The 15,033-nt window shown below is 37.4% G+C and overlaps 1 protein-coding gene across 3 annotated transcripts in view; it reads left to right on the forward strand.

Moving 5' to 3' along the window:
• The window catches only part of SCFD1 (sec1 family domain containing 1), a 119,707-nt gene extending 105,450 nt beyond the window's left edge, over positions 1-14,257 (forward strand). For all 3 annotated transcript variants that reach the window (XR_013995921.1, XM_081089683.1, XM_081089684.1), the window contains 5 exons: positions 2,483-2,535; positions 5,406-5,439; positions 7,692-7,757; positions 8,954-9,022; positions 14,026-14,257. Coding sequence is in view for 2 of the 3 variants with exons in the window: in XM_081089683.1 (XP_080945809.1) it covers positions 2,483-2,535; positions 5,406-5,439; positions 7,692-7,757; positions 8,954-9,022; positions 14,026-14,049 (246 nt within the window). In the remaining variant the exon portion in view is untranslated. The remainder of the gene's footprint in view (positions 1-2,482; positions 2,536-5,405; positions 5,440-7,691; positions 7,758-8,953; positions 9,023-14,025) is intronic.
• The last annotated feature ends 776 nt before the right edge of the window (positions 14,258-15,033 follow it).

Genomic DNA, 15,033 nt, shown 5'->3' on the forward strand with positions numbered 1-15,033 from the left:
GCCACAGGCAAGGCGGCTCCTGGATCCCAGGGTGCCACCTTGCCTGCGGCCCAGTTTACAATCACAATCACAATCACGGCCGCAGGGTCCCGCCACCCAGGGCCGCACATAGGGGTCCCGGCTGGGGGCGGGGCTTAGGCGGCACACGGGGGCCCGGATGGCGGCTCGCGCTGGCCCGCCCTGCCTGCGGTATGCAAATTAGCCGCCATCTTTGTTGGTTAATTTGCATATCGCACTGATTAGCCAATGGGAGGTGTAGCGAAGGTATGGTCAATTACCATGTTTGTCTATTATTAGGATGATTATACTATTAAAGGAAATTAACAGAAATAATTTTAAATCTGCCCATATGAAAACAAAGATACAGTGTAATAAAACATTCCCCATTGGAGCAATTACAATTATGAAAGGAGTAAGAGTGTTGTCTATAATAATAATAAAAGAATTGGGTTTTTACATCTGGGAATCGATATAGAGAAAATAGCATGCCATCTATATATATAAAAGCCTAAGCAACAGGTCAACCGAACAACTGGTCGCTATGATGACACACTGACCACCAGGGGGCAGACGCTCAAACAGGAGCTGCCCCCTGGTGGTCAGTGGGCTCCCACAGCCAACCTCCTGCAGCCGGTTAACTTGCCTCAGTCCCTCCCCCCAGCCAGCCCCGATCAGCCCTGATTGCTGGCCAGGCCGAGGTACCCCACCCATGCACGAATTCGTGCACCAGGCCTCTATTGTAATAATAATAGACTTTATTACTGCATCCTAGAATATATGAGGAAGGAGCTCTCTTGAAAAGCCTGCAAGAAATACACATTTATAATTATCTTAGCGAATATGACTTCATTATAGGCAGTTAAATGAATAGAAGATATTCCAAACAGTAATAAAAAATAAAGGTATAAATAAATGTGAAATTTTAGACTGATACCAAATCTACAAGGGGTCAAGGAAGTTTAGTGTATTTTATTACTATCCTTATCTTGAAGCTGAGATGATATGACAGTGATAATGGTAATAGCTAATATTTATTACACACTTAGGTGCTTAATAAGAATTAAATGTAATAATATGTAAAAATATTTTGAATGGTTCCTGGTTCCTCTCCTATTTGCAGATTAGTTCGAGGCATTGAAAAGATTAGCAAAGTGCATTAAGTTAGACTTAGCTAGTAATCTTGAATGTATCTTATCTTAAAGGCTTTAAAATGCTCTAAGCTAATTCTAGGTGCATTCTTATCACTTACATTTGTTAATTGAGGGTTCTCTTTTTATTTGTCTTAATTGAATAAACTGAAAGAAAAGGATTAAGGCTGTACCAGATACGTTTTATCTTGCCTTGTAAATCTAGCCGGTAATGGTTTACTGGAGCAGAGTATTAATTAATGGATCTGACATTGTATTTGGTTCACTGTGAGTTCTGTGATTGATTAGCACTGTTCACCACTGAGTACAAGACCTGATAGTGGCAACACATTAGTAGTTTGTCATCAATCAGGTTTGGATAGTGCCATCCATACTGTAGAAAAGAATGAGTTCCTTTGGCTGATTGGGCCATGGGAGGAGAGAGGGAGGCAGAGATTAGTAAGTGATTGCATCGTAAGCAGTAAAGCAGTACTTTCCAACTCCTTTAATATCAAGACGCTAGTTTCCAATGTAGAGGAGGTCCACAACCCCTTATCTACCACTTCTGAAATCCAAATTGTTCTGAAAACTAAAAGATTTAAATTCAAAATTCCAATATACATTTAACTCCAAATGTTTCAAATAAGAGGTTGTGAACCTATATTCGGTATTCTGTATATTCAAGAAAATCATGGACATATAGGCCTAGCCAGTTTGGTTCAGTGGATAGAGCGTGGGCCTGAGGACTAAAGGGTCCCAGGTTCGATTCCTGTTCAGGGCCCATGCCCTGGTTGTGAGCTCAATCCCCAGTGTGGAGCATGCAGGAGGCAACCAATCAGTGGTTCTCTCTCATCATTGATGTTTCTCTCTCACCCTCTCCCTTCCTCTCTGAAATCAATAAAAATATATTTTTTTAAAAAATCATGGACATATAAAGATAATAAGATTCTAAAAACAGAAATACATCACTTGTAAACCTGATACATTTTCAAGAAACAGTACTGTATAGCATAATGGTTAAGGTGTGGGCATTAAAACTAGATTACCTGGGCTCAGATCCTGGAGTTAACATAAAAGCTAATCATGTGACCTTAGCAAAGTTATATACTCTCTGTACTCCAACTTGCTAACCTGAAAAATAGGGATAATAATAATAACCACCTCATTGATATTATTGGGATTAAGTTATTTTATCGAAAGCAGTAGAATAATGCTTAACATATAGTAAGGGCTCGGTAAATGGTGGTGGTTACACGTTCTACCAGATTAATAGATTCATTAAAATAAATTAAGCCAAACTGTACCTTTCTGAAGAGAAATTCCATAGTCATGGTAAAATTCTATTTTTTTAATAGGAAACTGATGACTTTAGATATTTTGATCCCAAAATGCTACGGGGCAATGACAGGTAAGCAGCTCTTGTGTATTTGTTGTAGGTTTCCCCACCCCTGCCAAGAAGGGAAATAACATAATTATTTTTGTAATAAATAACTGCTTAATATTAAAAATTTAAACTGCATAGAAAACTGGTAAGTAAACCCAGAGATAATCACTGGTAATTATACTTAAAATGTTTTGGTGCTTTTCCTTCCAAGATATACACATAAGAGTACCTTTAGATGTTTTTTGCTTTGTTTTTAGTGAAATGGTGGTGGTATAACAAGCTGTGGGGGGAAGGAGGATCTTGGATAATATGTATGTTTTTAAATAAATACTCTTTATGGGACCAAATGAAAAAATGTGTCTTTATGTTAGAAAGCAGTTGGGTTCTTTCTTGTGGGGGTAAGGCGTAAGGGGTATTTTGTTGTTGTTAATCCTCGAGAATATTTTTTCCCATCGATTTCTAGAGAGTGGAAGGGCAGGGGAAGAGAGAGAGAGACATCCATCAGTGTGAAAGAGACACACATCGATTGGTTGCCCCCTGTATATGCCCCAACCAGGGCCAGGGATTGAACCTGCAACCCAAGTATGTGCCTTGACCAGGAATCAAACCTGAGACCCTTTAGTGCTCAGGCTGTTGCTCTAACCCAGGGGTGGGCAAACTTTTTGACTCGAGGGCCACAATGGGCTCTTAAACTGGAGCGGAGGGCCGGAACAAAAGCATGGATGGAGTGTTTGTGTGAACTAATATAAATTCAAAGTAAACATCATTACATAAAAGGGTACGGTCTTTTTTCTTTTTAGTTTTATTCATTTCAAACAGGCCGGATCCGGCCCGCGGGCCGTAGTTTGCCCACGGCTGCTCTAACCACTGAGTAACACTGGCCAGGGCAGTTATCGGGTTTTTTTTATTTTATTTTTTACTTAACTGGTCCATGTAATCTAAGTTGCTATAGCTTGCTGTACATACATTTTGACAATGAAACTTTCTACAGATAATTTCTATATTTTATGACAAAAATAGTATGGTGTTTGTTTAGTTTATTATGAATATTATTTTTCAAGATGTAATTCATGGTGGTATGAAAAATAGCCTAAAAGATGCAGAAAAAAAAATAGGCATATTTAGGAGGGAGAAAAACCTTAAAATCATTGTTTCTAGCACCAGAACTTGAATGAAGCTGCTTTCTTGCTTGTTCCTTATGTTTGGAATCTTTAGAACTTTGTCTTTGCTTTATCCCAAGCTTTCTCATCTTTGTAGGTAGTCAGGATAGATAATCTAATCACTAGAAGCTGCTTATTTGGTAGTTTTGGTAACTTAAAAGGTTATTCTCATTTTCGAACTTATTAGAAATACTCCCAAAGTTGCAAAAGAAGCTGCTGATAGCAGCTACAGCTGGCAAGAAGGAATTGACAAAGGATAAGTTATAGAAGAGAGAGATGAAGAGTGACAACTAATGGGTATTGGGGCTTCTTTTGGGGATGATAAAGTTCTGAAGTAGACACTGGTAATGGTTTTACAACTCTGTAAATATATAAAACCACTGAGTGCACACTTTAAAACAGTGGATTTTACAATTCTTTTCCTATCTCTATATTCTTCCTTGCATTTGTATATGCTAACAAGTAAATACATTTTTCTTCTTAGAAACTTACTGAGGAGCTCTTCATCGACTTGTATGTTATGTATGATATTGAGGAGGAATCTGATATTGATAAGACAGGAGCTCAGGCTTTCCTCCTCCTCTGAGCTGATCTCATCACAACTGGATCTGGGTGATTAGTAACTAGTAATCCTGTGCTACTTAAGTCTTAACTCTCCTCATTCCACTTCTACTCTTAGAGCAACTAAAGCAGTGGTCACCAACCAGTGGTCTGTGAGGTCCGAAAGCTTGGCAACCGCTGATTTAAGGAAAACTTTGTATCAATGGTTGCCAACTGGTGGTCCGCAGACCACTGATGGTCCATGAGGTCCGAAAGCTTGGCGACCGCTGAACTAAAGCTCTCTAGAAGGAATTTAAATACTGAGGAGGTGTTTCAATCAGGTGGGCTCTGGTTTCTGTGGAATATTCCAATGGGCCATAGAAATGAGGACAAGATGATAGGGCTGTGGAATCAGCCTCTGAATAACTAAGGGAAGTTACAATAGCTCTCTTCTCTTGGTTGGGATTTTCAAAAATTGCTTCTGAGGAAGAAAAACTGAGTTGTCTTTGTGCAGCCTGTTTTAGCACTCAAAACAAATATACATCTGATTCGCAAGAGCTTTGAAAACGTCTTCATAAAAAGACCTCTTGAACACTAAGGAAGTATTTTTAAACTATATTATAAATATACTAGTATAAATATGTAATTTGTATGTAATATTAATATATAGATACATATATATACGTGTGTGTGTGTGTGTGAGAGAGCTACAGTAGAATGCAGATCCCTACTCCTTTCCCCCTTTCTTTCCTAAATTGTTGTTATCCTTCCCGTTTACATACTTTTTTCACAAATGTAGACACACAACTGTAATATTATGTTGAGTATGGTAAAAGTTTTATATAATTTATCACTAAAATATATACTTTATCAACTCATCTTAAACCCAGGTTCCCACTCCATATGGCAGCTGCTGCTCAGTCTTCTCCTATAATTTTGAAGTCCATAGGTTGCCCCATTTCCTTTTAGACACCGAGACATGTACCTCTTCTCTATTCTTCCTCTGCATCCCAATTCATTACCTGTCTACACAAAACTAAAGGACCCACCCTCCAAGACAGTGAAAGAGGAAGAATTGTAAATATATATGTAAGTGTGTGTGTGTGTGTGTGTGTGTGTGTGTGTCCCATGCCTGTTTTTCTCATCAGAAAAGCCATGGGTGAAATTTTCAGTATGGTTTTTTTTTTGTTACAGCTCAGTTCCGAGGAACAAAAATCCATTCCAAGAGGTACGTTCCATATAAAAATAAAATGTCCCTGAAAAGGGAAGATGAAAAGGTGACCAAGCAGTCAAGAACTTCTTTATCCTAAACATGGTTTATTATGATGACTATCTGGCAATCTTGATAAATCCAATGCTGTGCACCCATGATTCTTAAAAAATATATATTCTTAGCAAGTATATTTTTCTGATTTATAAAGCTTCTTTAAACACTGAGAATCATTTAAGCTTAAAATAACTGACATGAAATGAAGTAATTCTCAGAAAAAGAAGTCTTTAAGAAAGTTTTATATGTTTGGAACTTCTAAAATTGGATTCTAAACTTTTGTGAAGATATGACTACGTTTGCATTTGAAATATAAAAATAGATTCTTAATAAAAATACAAGAAAGAACATACGGGGTTGGGCAAAAGTAGGTTTACAGTTGTGAGTACACAAACAGTTTATTCTTGTATTTTTAACTAGTGGCCCGGTGCACAAAATTCGTGCACATTAAAAGGGGATTAGAGGAAATATTTTAATACTAGGGGCCCGGTGCACGAAATTCGTGCACTGGGTGTGTGTGTGGGGGGGGGAGTGTCCCTCAGCCCAGCCTGCCCCCTCTCACATACTGGGAGCCCTCAGGCGTTGACCCCCATCACCCTCCAATTGCAGGATCGGCCCCTTGCCCAGGCCTGATGCCTCGGCCAGAGGAGTTGACCCTCATCACCCTCCGATCACCAATCACCGGATCGGCCCCTTGACCAGGCCTGAGGCCTCCGGCAGAGGTGTCAGGCCTGGGCAGGGGACCCCCAACTCCCCACGGTTGCAGGCTCCGCCCCTGCCCAGGCCTAACGCCTCTGGCCTAGGCGTCCAGCCCGGGCAGCGGGGACCCGCAGTGGCAGCGGGGGGCGCCGCAATCGTGGGCTTCGCTTTAGGCCCAGGCAAGGGACCCCTAGCTCCCGGGACTGCCAGCTTCGACTGTGCCCAGCTCCCATCGCTGGCTCCACCCCTACTTCCTGCTATCACTGCCCAGGGCAGCAAAGGCGCCTGATTCTCCGATCATGGCTGGGGGGCAGGGCAAAGGCGGCCCCCAGCTCTTAGCTCCCCCCTGGGTTTCCGATCACTGTCAGTGGCAGGGGGCTTCTTCCTGCTTTCCCTTCCGCCTCCCTGCATTGTGCCTACATATGCAAATTAACCGCCATCTTGTTGGCAGTTAACTGCCAATCTTAGTTGCATATATATATATATATATATATATATATATATATATATATATTTGCATATAGCCCTGATTAGCCAATGAAAATGGTAGTGTCATACGCCAATTACCATTTTTCTCTTTTATTAGTGTAGATTGCTATTTGCCCTTTCTCTATAATAGAAGTGTCAGAGATGAAAGAAAATTAGTAAAATGTATATGAAAATCTTCCTCCTGTCAGAGTCTGGAGCGCACCACAGGACTCAGAGTCAAGTCCCCACCCATCCACATGCGCCTCAAAATTGCGCAAGTCCCAGACCTGGCTGGTCCCACCCTTGTCAAGCCCCACCGGGTGGGGCGCTCAGCCTCAGGTCCCCTGGCCTGGCGCCAGGGTGGGGGGTGTGCCTTGAGGTCCCCTGTCAAGCCCCACTGGGTGGGGGGCGCAGCCTGAGGTCCTCTGTCAAGCCTCACGGGGACGAGGCGGGGAAGGGCACAGCCTCAGGTCCCTGCTGATTGCTCCTTAAGGCTCGTTACGGGAACTCAGCCTCCACTGTGGGTGCCCCCATCTTTGTGGTGGAGTGGCAGTCAATTTGCATATTCCCTCTTTATTATATAGGATTAGTTATCGTATTGTTTTCCATATGGACAGCTGTGAACCTGTTACCCCACCCTGTATATTAGATATTATATAAATGCTAAGTTTTTTGTTCTTTCTACCTACAGTAAATAACCTGAGATTCAAAAATGCCTTTGGAAAAAGCCCTTTGGATTTCTTTGCTGTTACTTATGTGAAGACTGAGGTCTATTTTCCTCTAAATTGTTTCTGAAAAGTCTGTCTCATTTACTACTCAATAGATATTAGAAGTTTATAAATGTATAAACTTTTTAGAAACAAATTTCTTTATAAGTGAAGTAACATCAGGCATGCAGGATATGACCTTTGCTAGCTAGTATTTTCTTTTACCTATGTGTGGAATATGTTCCCGCCTAAAAACTTGATGCTTGAAAACTTAAAATACTGTTTTAAAATGGTGTTTTAACTATTTCTTTTAACTTATTTTTCTGTTTGCATTTTTAGGCAATTGTCTTTGTGGTTGGAGGAGGCAACTATATTGAATATCAAAATCTTATTGACTACATAAAGGTACATGTTGACCTTTTTATTCTTTTATGATTTAATGTTTATAAGAGTTGTTCTGTCTTTAGAATGCTAACATTCTCTATCTCGAGGGCTCTCCTGATTTTTACATAAACCCCTTTTCTAGAGGTAGTTTAAAAATCCTTCCTACAGGATTGGTTTTTTTATTCCCATCACATTCATTTCTGGACTAAAATTGTACTTGAGGTGGAAAACAATACATCTTTTTGATGTCATGTATTTTGCAGCTATCTATCTTAGTTTGACTTTACATGTTTAGAGACTTCAGGTAACCCCTCTCCCAAAGGGTCTCCCTTGGTGAAATGATTTACCAAACACATTTACCTGAATCATAAGCATTTTTCTCCCATCCCATTGACTTCAGTCAGCAACATACTTCTCACAAATTTAGAATGCTGCTTTTTCAGCAAACAAGAGCTTTAAAGGTAGCAAATTGGCAGTGGAGTACAATTCAGAGCTGACAGCGGCAGGGAGTAATGGACAACTAAGCAGAAGGAGAATATGGAGGAAAGGGTGTGACTTGAAAAGCTAAATAAATTAATAAATTAAATGCAGGTGTGATGGAATTAGTGATTGTTAGAATGACATCTTGTAATCTTCATTTATTTACTTAACATTAAAGAATGATCATTCCTTATGTCCTATGTGATGTAAGGCTTTAATAAAGATAGAGATTTTGGTACAACAGGAGAGAAAAAAATAGGCCGATGCCATAAATCTTCAAACTTCCAGCACAACTGCTGGGATTCTGTGTCACTTGCACAGGACATACTTCATCTTCACAATGTAAACCTCCAAGATCTGTGTAAGATACTCTGGCCTCAGGGGCATCGTCTTGTACAAGGAGGGGTCTTTTATAGCCTTTGTGGCCATAGAGCCACATAAAAAAAAATCTAAGAATGTTTTCTTCAAGGAATACAGACCCTTCATTGCAAGAGCGTTGGCCTAAGATTTTATAGATAATTATGAAATGTGGCAGTTATCAAATCCCTTCCATTTCCATATTTTAAAAAATACTATGCCACTTCACCACTTTATTCTATGCAATTTTGGGTTAAAATCCAACACCTCCTTCTCCCCCCACCCCCCAAAAAATATCTTTAAGAATAACAAAAAGATTTATTAGCTTTAATCCCTCTTCTTGAGAATACTTGTTACTTACTTGTATCTGATTTTTACAGGGGAAACCGGGCAAACACATTTTATATGGCTGCAGTGAACTTTTTAATGCTACACAGTTCGTAAAACAGGTAAAGTTTACCTTTTTAGTTTGTTTCTGTTAACATACCCTAAGTTGCTGTTGGTATTTTTCAAAAGAGAACAAGAGAATCATTATATTCATCTAAACCAGCTGAAACCATAGAGCTATAACAAAATGTAAGGTTTTGACATGGACAACTGTACAAAAAACTCTGATAAGTAACATTATTTTCAGTATTCCAAATCTGTAAAAAAGGTAAATTCAGAAAATTTAAAATTTGAGTAGTGTACTCAATTAGGAAAATTTTAATTCAGCATTTCCTTACATACTGTCTACATTTCTGATTTTGCAAAGCCTATCACAAAATGGGCTAAGAAATAAAGTCACTTTCTTGGGCTTTTCCTACCAAATGTGCTCAGGTGATACAGTGGGATTACATTCACTGTGGAAGTTAATGACAGCAGTAGCTGAAGTGTACAGTGTCTATACATTGTTGTAGTAGTGTTCTCAGTAATTAACTTTATAGCTTTTTAAGCTTGAACTACCTGAATTGCTCAGTAGACTGACGAGTAATATTCACTCACCTTTGCCATGATTGCCACAAAAATAATAACTATATCCTTTACTCATTTTTAGTACCTGTTTTTTTTCTAGCACAACTTTCTTACCCCATTATTTAGTTCTTATATTTTTAACCTCAATATAGGGTCCCAATGGCATTATGAGAATTTCAAATATACAGAAAAGTTGGAGAATTTGCATTGAGCACATTACACTCCCCATTAACATTTTACCGTACTTTCTAAGATACCTACCCGTCTATCCATTGTTCATTCATGACCCCAACTTACTTTATTAATTTTAAAGTAAATTAATAGATATCAAAATACTTTCCTCTCAACACATCTGTGTCAATACTATTAGAGTTCATTGTCTGCTTAGGGTTTGTTTTGTTTTTTAAGCCTTTGGAGGTAAAATTTACAGCAGTGAAATACACAGATCTTAAGTGTGCATCCCTGAGTTTTGTCATATACGTTCACCTGAGTAACCCAAACCCCCAACAAGATACATAGCCGTAACCCTAACTGGTTTGGCTCAGTGGATAGAGCGTCGGCCTGCGGACTGAAGGGTCCCAGGTTCGATTCCGGTCAAGGGCATGTACCTTGGTTGCAGGCACATCCCCAGTAGGGGGTGTGCAGGAGGCAGCTGATCGATGTTTCTGACTCTCTCTCCCTCTCCCTCTCTGTGAAAAATGAATAAAATATATTTAAAAAGAAAGATACAGAACCATCACACCACAAAGTTTCATTATGGCCATTCCCAGTCAATCCTAGACCCTCATCAACTCCTGCCCAACAACATTGCCTTGATGTTTTTCTGTTGCGGATTAGTTTTGCCTATTCTAGAACATCATGTAAACAGAATCTTTTTGCTTGGTTAGGTTAACTAGAGAATCCTCAAATTTGTTAATATTTTCTAATGAGCCAGATATTGTTTATGCTAATTTTCTGTTAGTTTTCTAGTCATTGATTTCAAGGCTTTTATTATTTTATTTTGATTACTTTGGGTTTACTTTATCCTTCTTTTCTGAAGTTGGAATATTAAGTCAACTACTTTAGTTTTTCTTTTCTAAAATAAGCATTTAAAAAACTATAAAATTAAAACTTTTGCCAAACACTGCTTTACCTGTGTTCCACAAATGTTGATATATCTTTATTATCATTGTTTGAAATATTTTTAATTTACCTGGTGGTTTATTCTTTAGCCCATTTATAATGTAGAGATCTATGGTTGTTTTCAAGTGTTTGTATGTTTTCTGGATATATTACTTATTCTTACTGAATTCTAATTTCATTCCTTTGTGGTTAGAGAACATAAATTCTTTTTATGGCCCAACATATAGTCTATTTTGCTAGGCACTTCATGTGCACTTAATTGGGACATGCATTATACAAAAATTGAGGGAAGGGCTCTATAAATAGCAATTTGGTCAAGGTAATTGAAGGCATTACTTAGATTCTCTGTGTCCTTATTTTTTTTTTCTGGTCTATTTCTATTAGGTATGAAAAGACTGATATTAAAATCAACTGTAATTATAGAATTATCTTTCAATTTCTGCTTTTTGCACTTTTAGCTCTGTTATTAGTAAACACACATACATGATTGCTGTATTTTCTAATTAGCCGCTTTTGTTATATAGTATTCTTCTACACATCTGGTAATACTTTGTCTTGAAGTCCACTTTATCTGATAATGACATAGCCACTCTAGCTTTCTCACACTTATGGCTTACATGTTACAACTTTTCCATCTGTTTACTTTCAACTTACATATCTTATAGGTAGCATATAGTTGGATCTTTTAGGTTTTTTACAACCATTTTGACAATCTGCCTTTTTTTATAAATATATTTTAAAATATATTTTTATTGATTTCAGAAAGGAAGAGAGACAGAGAGATAGAAACATCAATGATGAGAGAGAATCATTGATTGGCTGCCTCCTGTACATCCCCTACTGGGGATCAAGTCTGCAACCTGGGCATGTGCCCTGACTGGGAAGTGAACCATGACCTCAGCCACTGAGCACACCAGCTGGGCAATAATCTCTGTCTTTTAATTGGAGTCAGTTGGTATCTAATCAGTTATTCGATTGGATTTAGGGCTACCAGTTAACTGTTTGCTTTCTACTAGTCTTCTGTTTGGTGTTCATCTGTTCCTCCTTCCCTGCCTTATTTTGAATTATTTGAACACTTTTTAGAGTTCTATTTTAATTCACCCACAGGTGTTTTTTTTTAGTTACATCTCTGCATTATTAATTTAGTGATTGCTGTGGAGATCCTCATATATATATATATATCTTTAACTGTTCATAGACTAGATTTCATGTTGTGCCATTTTCATTAAATGCAGAAATCTTGCAACCATATAGACTTACTTCCTCAATATTTATGCTGTGATTGTCATATAATTTGTATCTACATATATCACTAACATTGCATGACAGTGGACAGTGTTATCATTTGTACTTCAGATATAAAGAAGTCTTTTGCATTTACACAGATATGATTTCCAGTGCTCTTCATCCCTTAGAATAATTCTAATTTTTATCTGTTGACTGAAAAACTTTTTCTAGCATTCAGTGTAGCTCAGGTATGCTAGCAGTGAATTCTCTTTTCTTTCATATGAAAATGTCCTTATTTCACCTTCATATAAATTATTGTTGGATATAGAATTCTGAATTGACAGTTTTTCAACACTTTAAAGATCATTCCATAATCTTCTGCCTTCCATTGTTTCTGATGGGAAGTCGGCAGTCATTCAGATTGATGTAACTTTATATGTAATACATAGTTTTTCTCTGGCTTTCAATATTTTTTATTTTCTTTGGTTTTCAGAAATTTAGTTATGTTTTTTTGTGTGTGTATTATGTTTCAGGATCACTGAATTTTTTTAACCCTATAAATTTATACATTCACAAAATTTAGGGGATTTTCAGCTTTTATTTCTTCAAGTATTTTTATACCCAATTCTCTCTCTCCTCTCCTGTTGGGGCTCCATCTACATACATGTTCAACTTTTTATCACAGATTCCTAAGGACTCTGTTCATTAGGTTGTACAGTTTTAAGCTGCTTTATCCTCAGATTCACTAAGTCTGTTTACTCTGTTATCCCCATTCTACTGTTGAATAATATATTTACCAATTCGAGAAGTTTTATTTGTTTTTTTATATAGTTTGTATTTCTCTGCTAAGATTTTTTATCTTTTCATTGTTAGCATATTTTCCATAATTTTATTGAGGAAAGTTGTCACAGCTGCTTTTAAAACCTGGATTATCTTGCTGTCAGTCTCCATTGTCTTTCCTCCTAGAGCAGTGATGGCGAACCTTTTGAGCTCGGCGTGTCAGCATTTTGAAAAACCCTAACTTAACTCTGGTGCTGTGTCACATATAGAAATTTTTTGATATTTACAACCATAGTAAAACAACGACTTATATTTTTGATATTGTATTTTATGTATTTAAATACCATTTAACAAAGAAAAATCAACCAAAAAAATGAGTTCGCGTCACCTCTGACACCCGTGTCATAGGATTGCCATCACTGTCCTAGAGAATGGATCATATTTTCCTGTTTCTTCATATATTGACTTAATTTTAGATTGTATCTTTAAAATTGTTATTTTATTTTGGAAACTGAATTGTATTTCTCTAAAGAGTGTTGACTTGTGGCTTTAGCAGGTGATTACCTTGATTAGACTCGGATTTCAAACTCTGTCTCTGGGACAGTTCTTAGTCTCTTTCATTCACAAGTGGTTCAAGGTTTTACCATAGATTTAGGAAAAGTCTATACACAGGGTTTAGGACCGCATCACACTGGCTCTCGCCTTTCCAGGATTTCTCCCTCACTTTCCAGTGACTTTCATTGCCCCAAACTCCTCTAGTTCTTCAGGCCAGAAACACTGCAGTTTTTCTATCAGAATTTTAGCTCCAGTATGGTACCAACTCTGGCCTCCTTGAGGCTAAGAATCACTGAAGCAGGGACCCAGCCACTGCTATTACCTCCTTTCAGTTGTTCTCCTTGTTGGTTTTGTATTTTGCTTAAAGTTTATAGTTGCTATCTCTGAGAGAATTCATCCAATAAGAGATAAAACAGCCTTTCTAAATTGAAAGCCTTGTCCTTTTAATAACCTCCTAGAAATATAAAATTAATTAAAATAAGTGGAGAAGCCATCTGTCAGCAGTGAAGTCCCACATGATGTTTTTTCCATATTTACATTTTCATATTGAGTTAAATATTAATTTTATCATTCTCAGGGTTTTTGTTTTTCATTGGTTGAATTTGCACCTATAAATGTTTTCCACATTTTTTACCATGACAGTGTTTATTGCTATTTAGTTTTAAAATACCTACAAATCTTAAACATTTGAGTTAGTGGTAAAAATGTATTATTCTAGAAATGCAATAAATGCAAATGTGCATTTGAAGGTGTTTAAAAATATTTGAATGCATGTATCTTTTGTGATTAATAAAAAGCTGTATTTATGTTGTAGCTGTCACAACTTGGACAGAAATAGCACAGAAGAACCTTAATATGAGACTCTACTTGGACTTGGACAAATGTAAAAAGAAAAGTCAAAAGAGCCAGATGTTTTCTTCTCTATATCAGTGTCCTAACAGTGAAACTTAGAATTATTTGTTAATTTTTAAGGAAATTCTATACTTAATATAATGTGTACTGATTAAAAGAATAAAGCATTTCAGAAATAAATTTTTAACATTGTACATTCTCTCTTCTGTTATGTTTCCCAAATGAGAAAGTACTTGGAAGGAAAGAAACCTCTGTCTGAATATAATGTTGAAATATTGATATAATAACAAATAGTTATTGAAACTAGTGAAAGTTTAAGAATACAATATACAAATGTTACTCTATTGGTTCATGACTCTCCTACTTGTATGCATTTTTATTATGAAATTACTGTTTTGTGGTTTTTGGTTTCCTATGTTCCCCCTAGATTTTAAGTGGAGATTTTAAAACCACTTTAATGTCTCTTCTCCGTCTAGCACACCTATATACATCTTATCACATAAAATCCCTCTTTTATATACTATCAACAAACACTAACAACATCTAGAATGAACATATGTAAAACATTTATCCCATGGAGTTCTAAATCTTACATAAAAGTGAGTGTTAAATTTGGTTCCAGCCTTCCTGGTATGCAGCACCAAGAAGGAATGTTGGTCAATCATATAACTCAAGGCAGCCATAAAATCAAGCCTATGGCTCCAAAGAAAGAGCTGTTCCTTTTATAAAGGCCAGGGACCTTTCCTCCTAATGAGCCTCATCAAGAGGAACCTGTAATTTACAGACAACATCCTAATAATACAAGACTCACAGACTATTTCTGCACCACAGGCCCCATGAGTCAATGTCATCACACCAAAGCACAGGCCAGAATGGCTATCATCAATAGGTCAACAAATGTGTTAGCGAGGATGTGGAGAAAAGGGAATCCTTGTGCACTGCTGTGGGATTGTAAATTGGTGCAGTAAAT

The sequence above is a fragment of the Myotis nattereri genome (assembly GCF_964212035.1).
Source record: "Myotis nattereri genome assembly, chromosome: 1".
Taxonomy (NCBI): domain Eukaryota; kingdom Metazoa; phylum Chordata; class Mammalia; order Chiroptera; family Vespertilionidae; genus Myotis; species Myotis nattereri.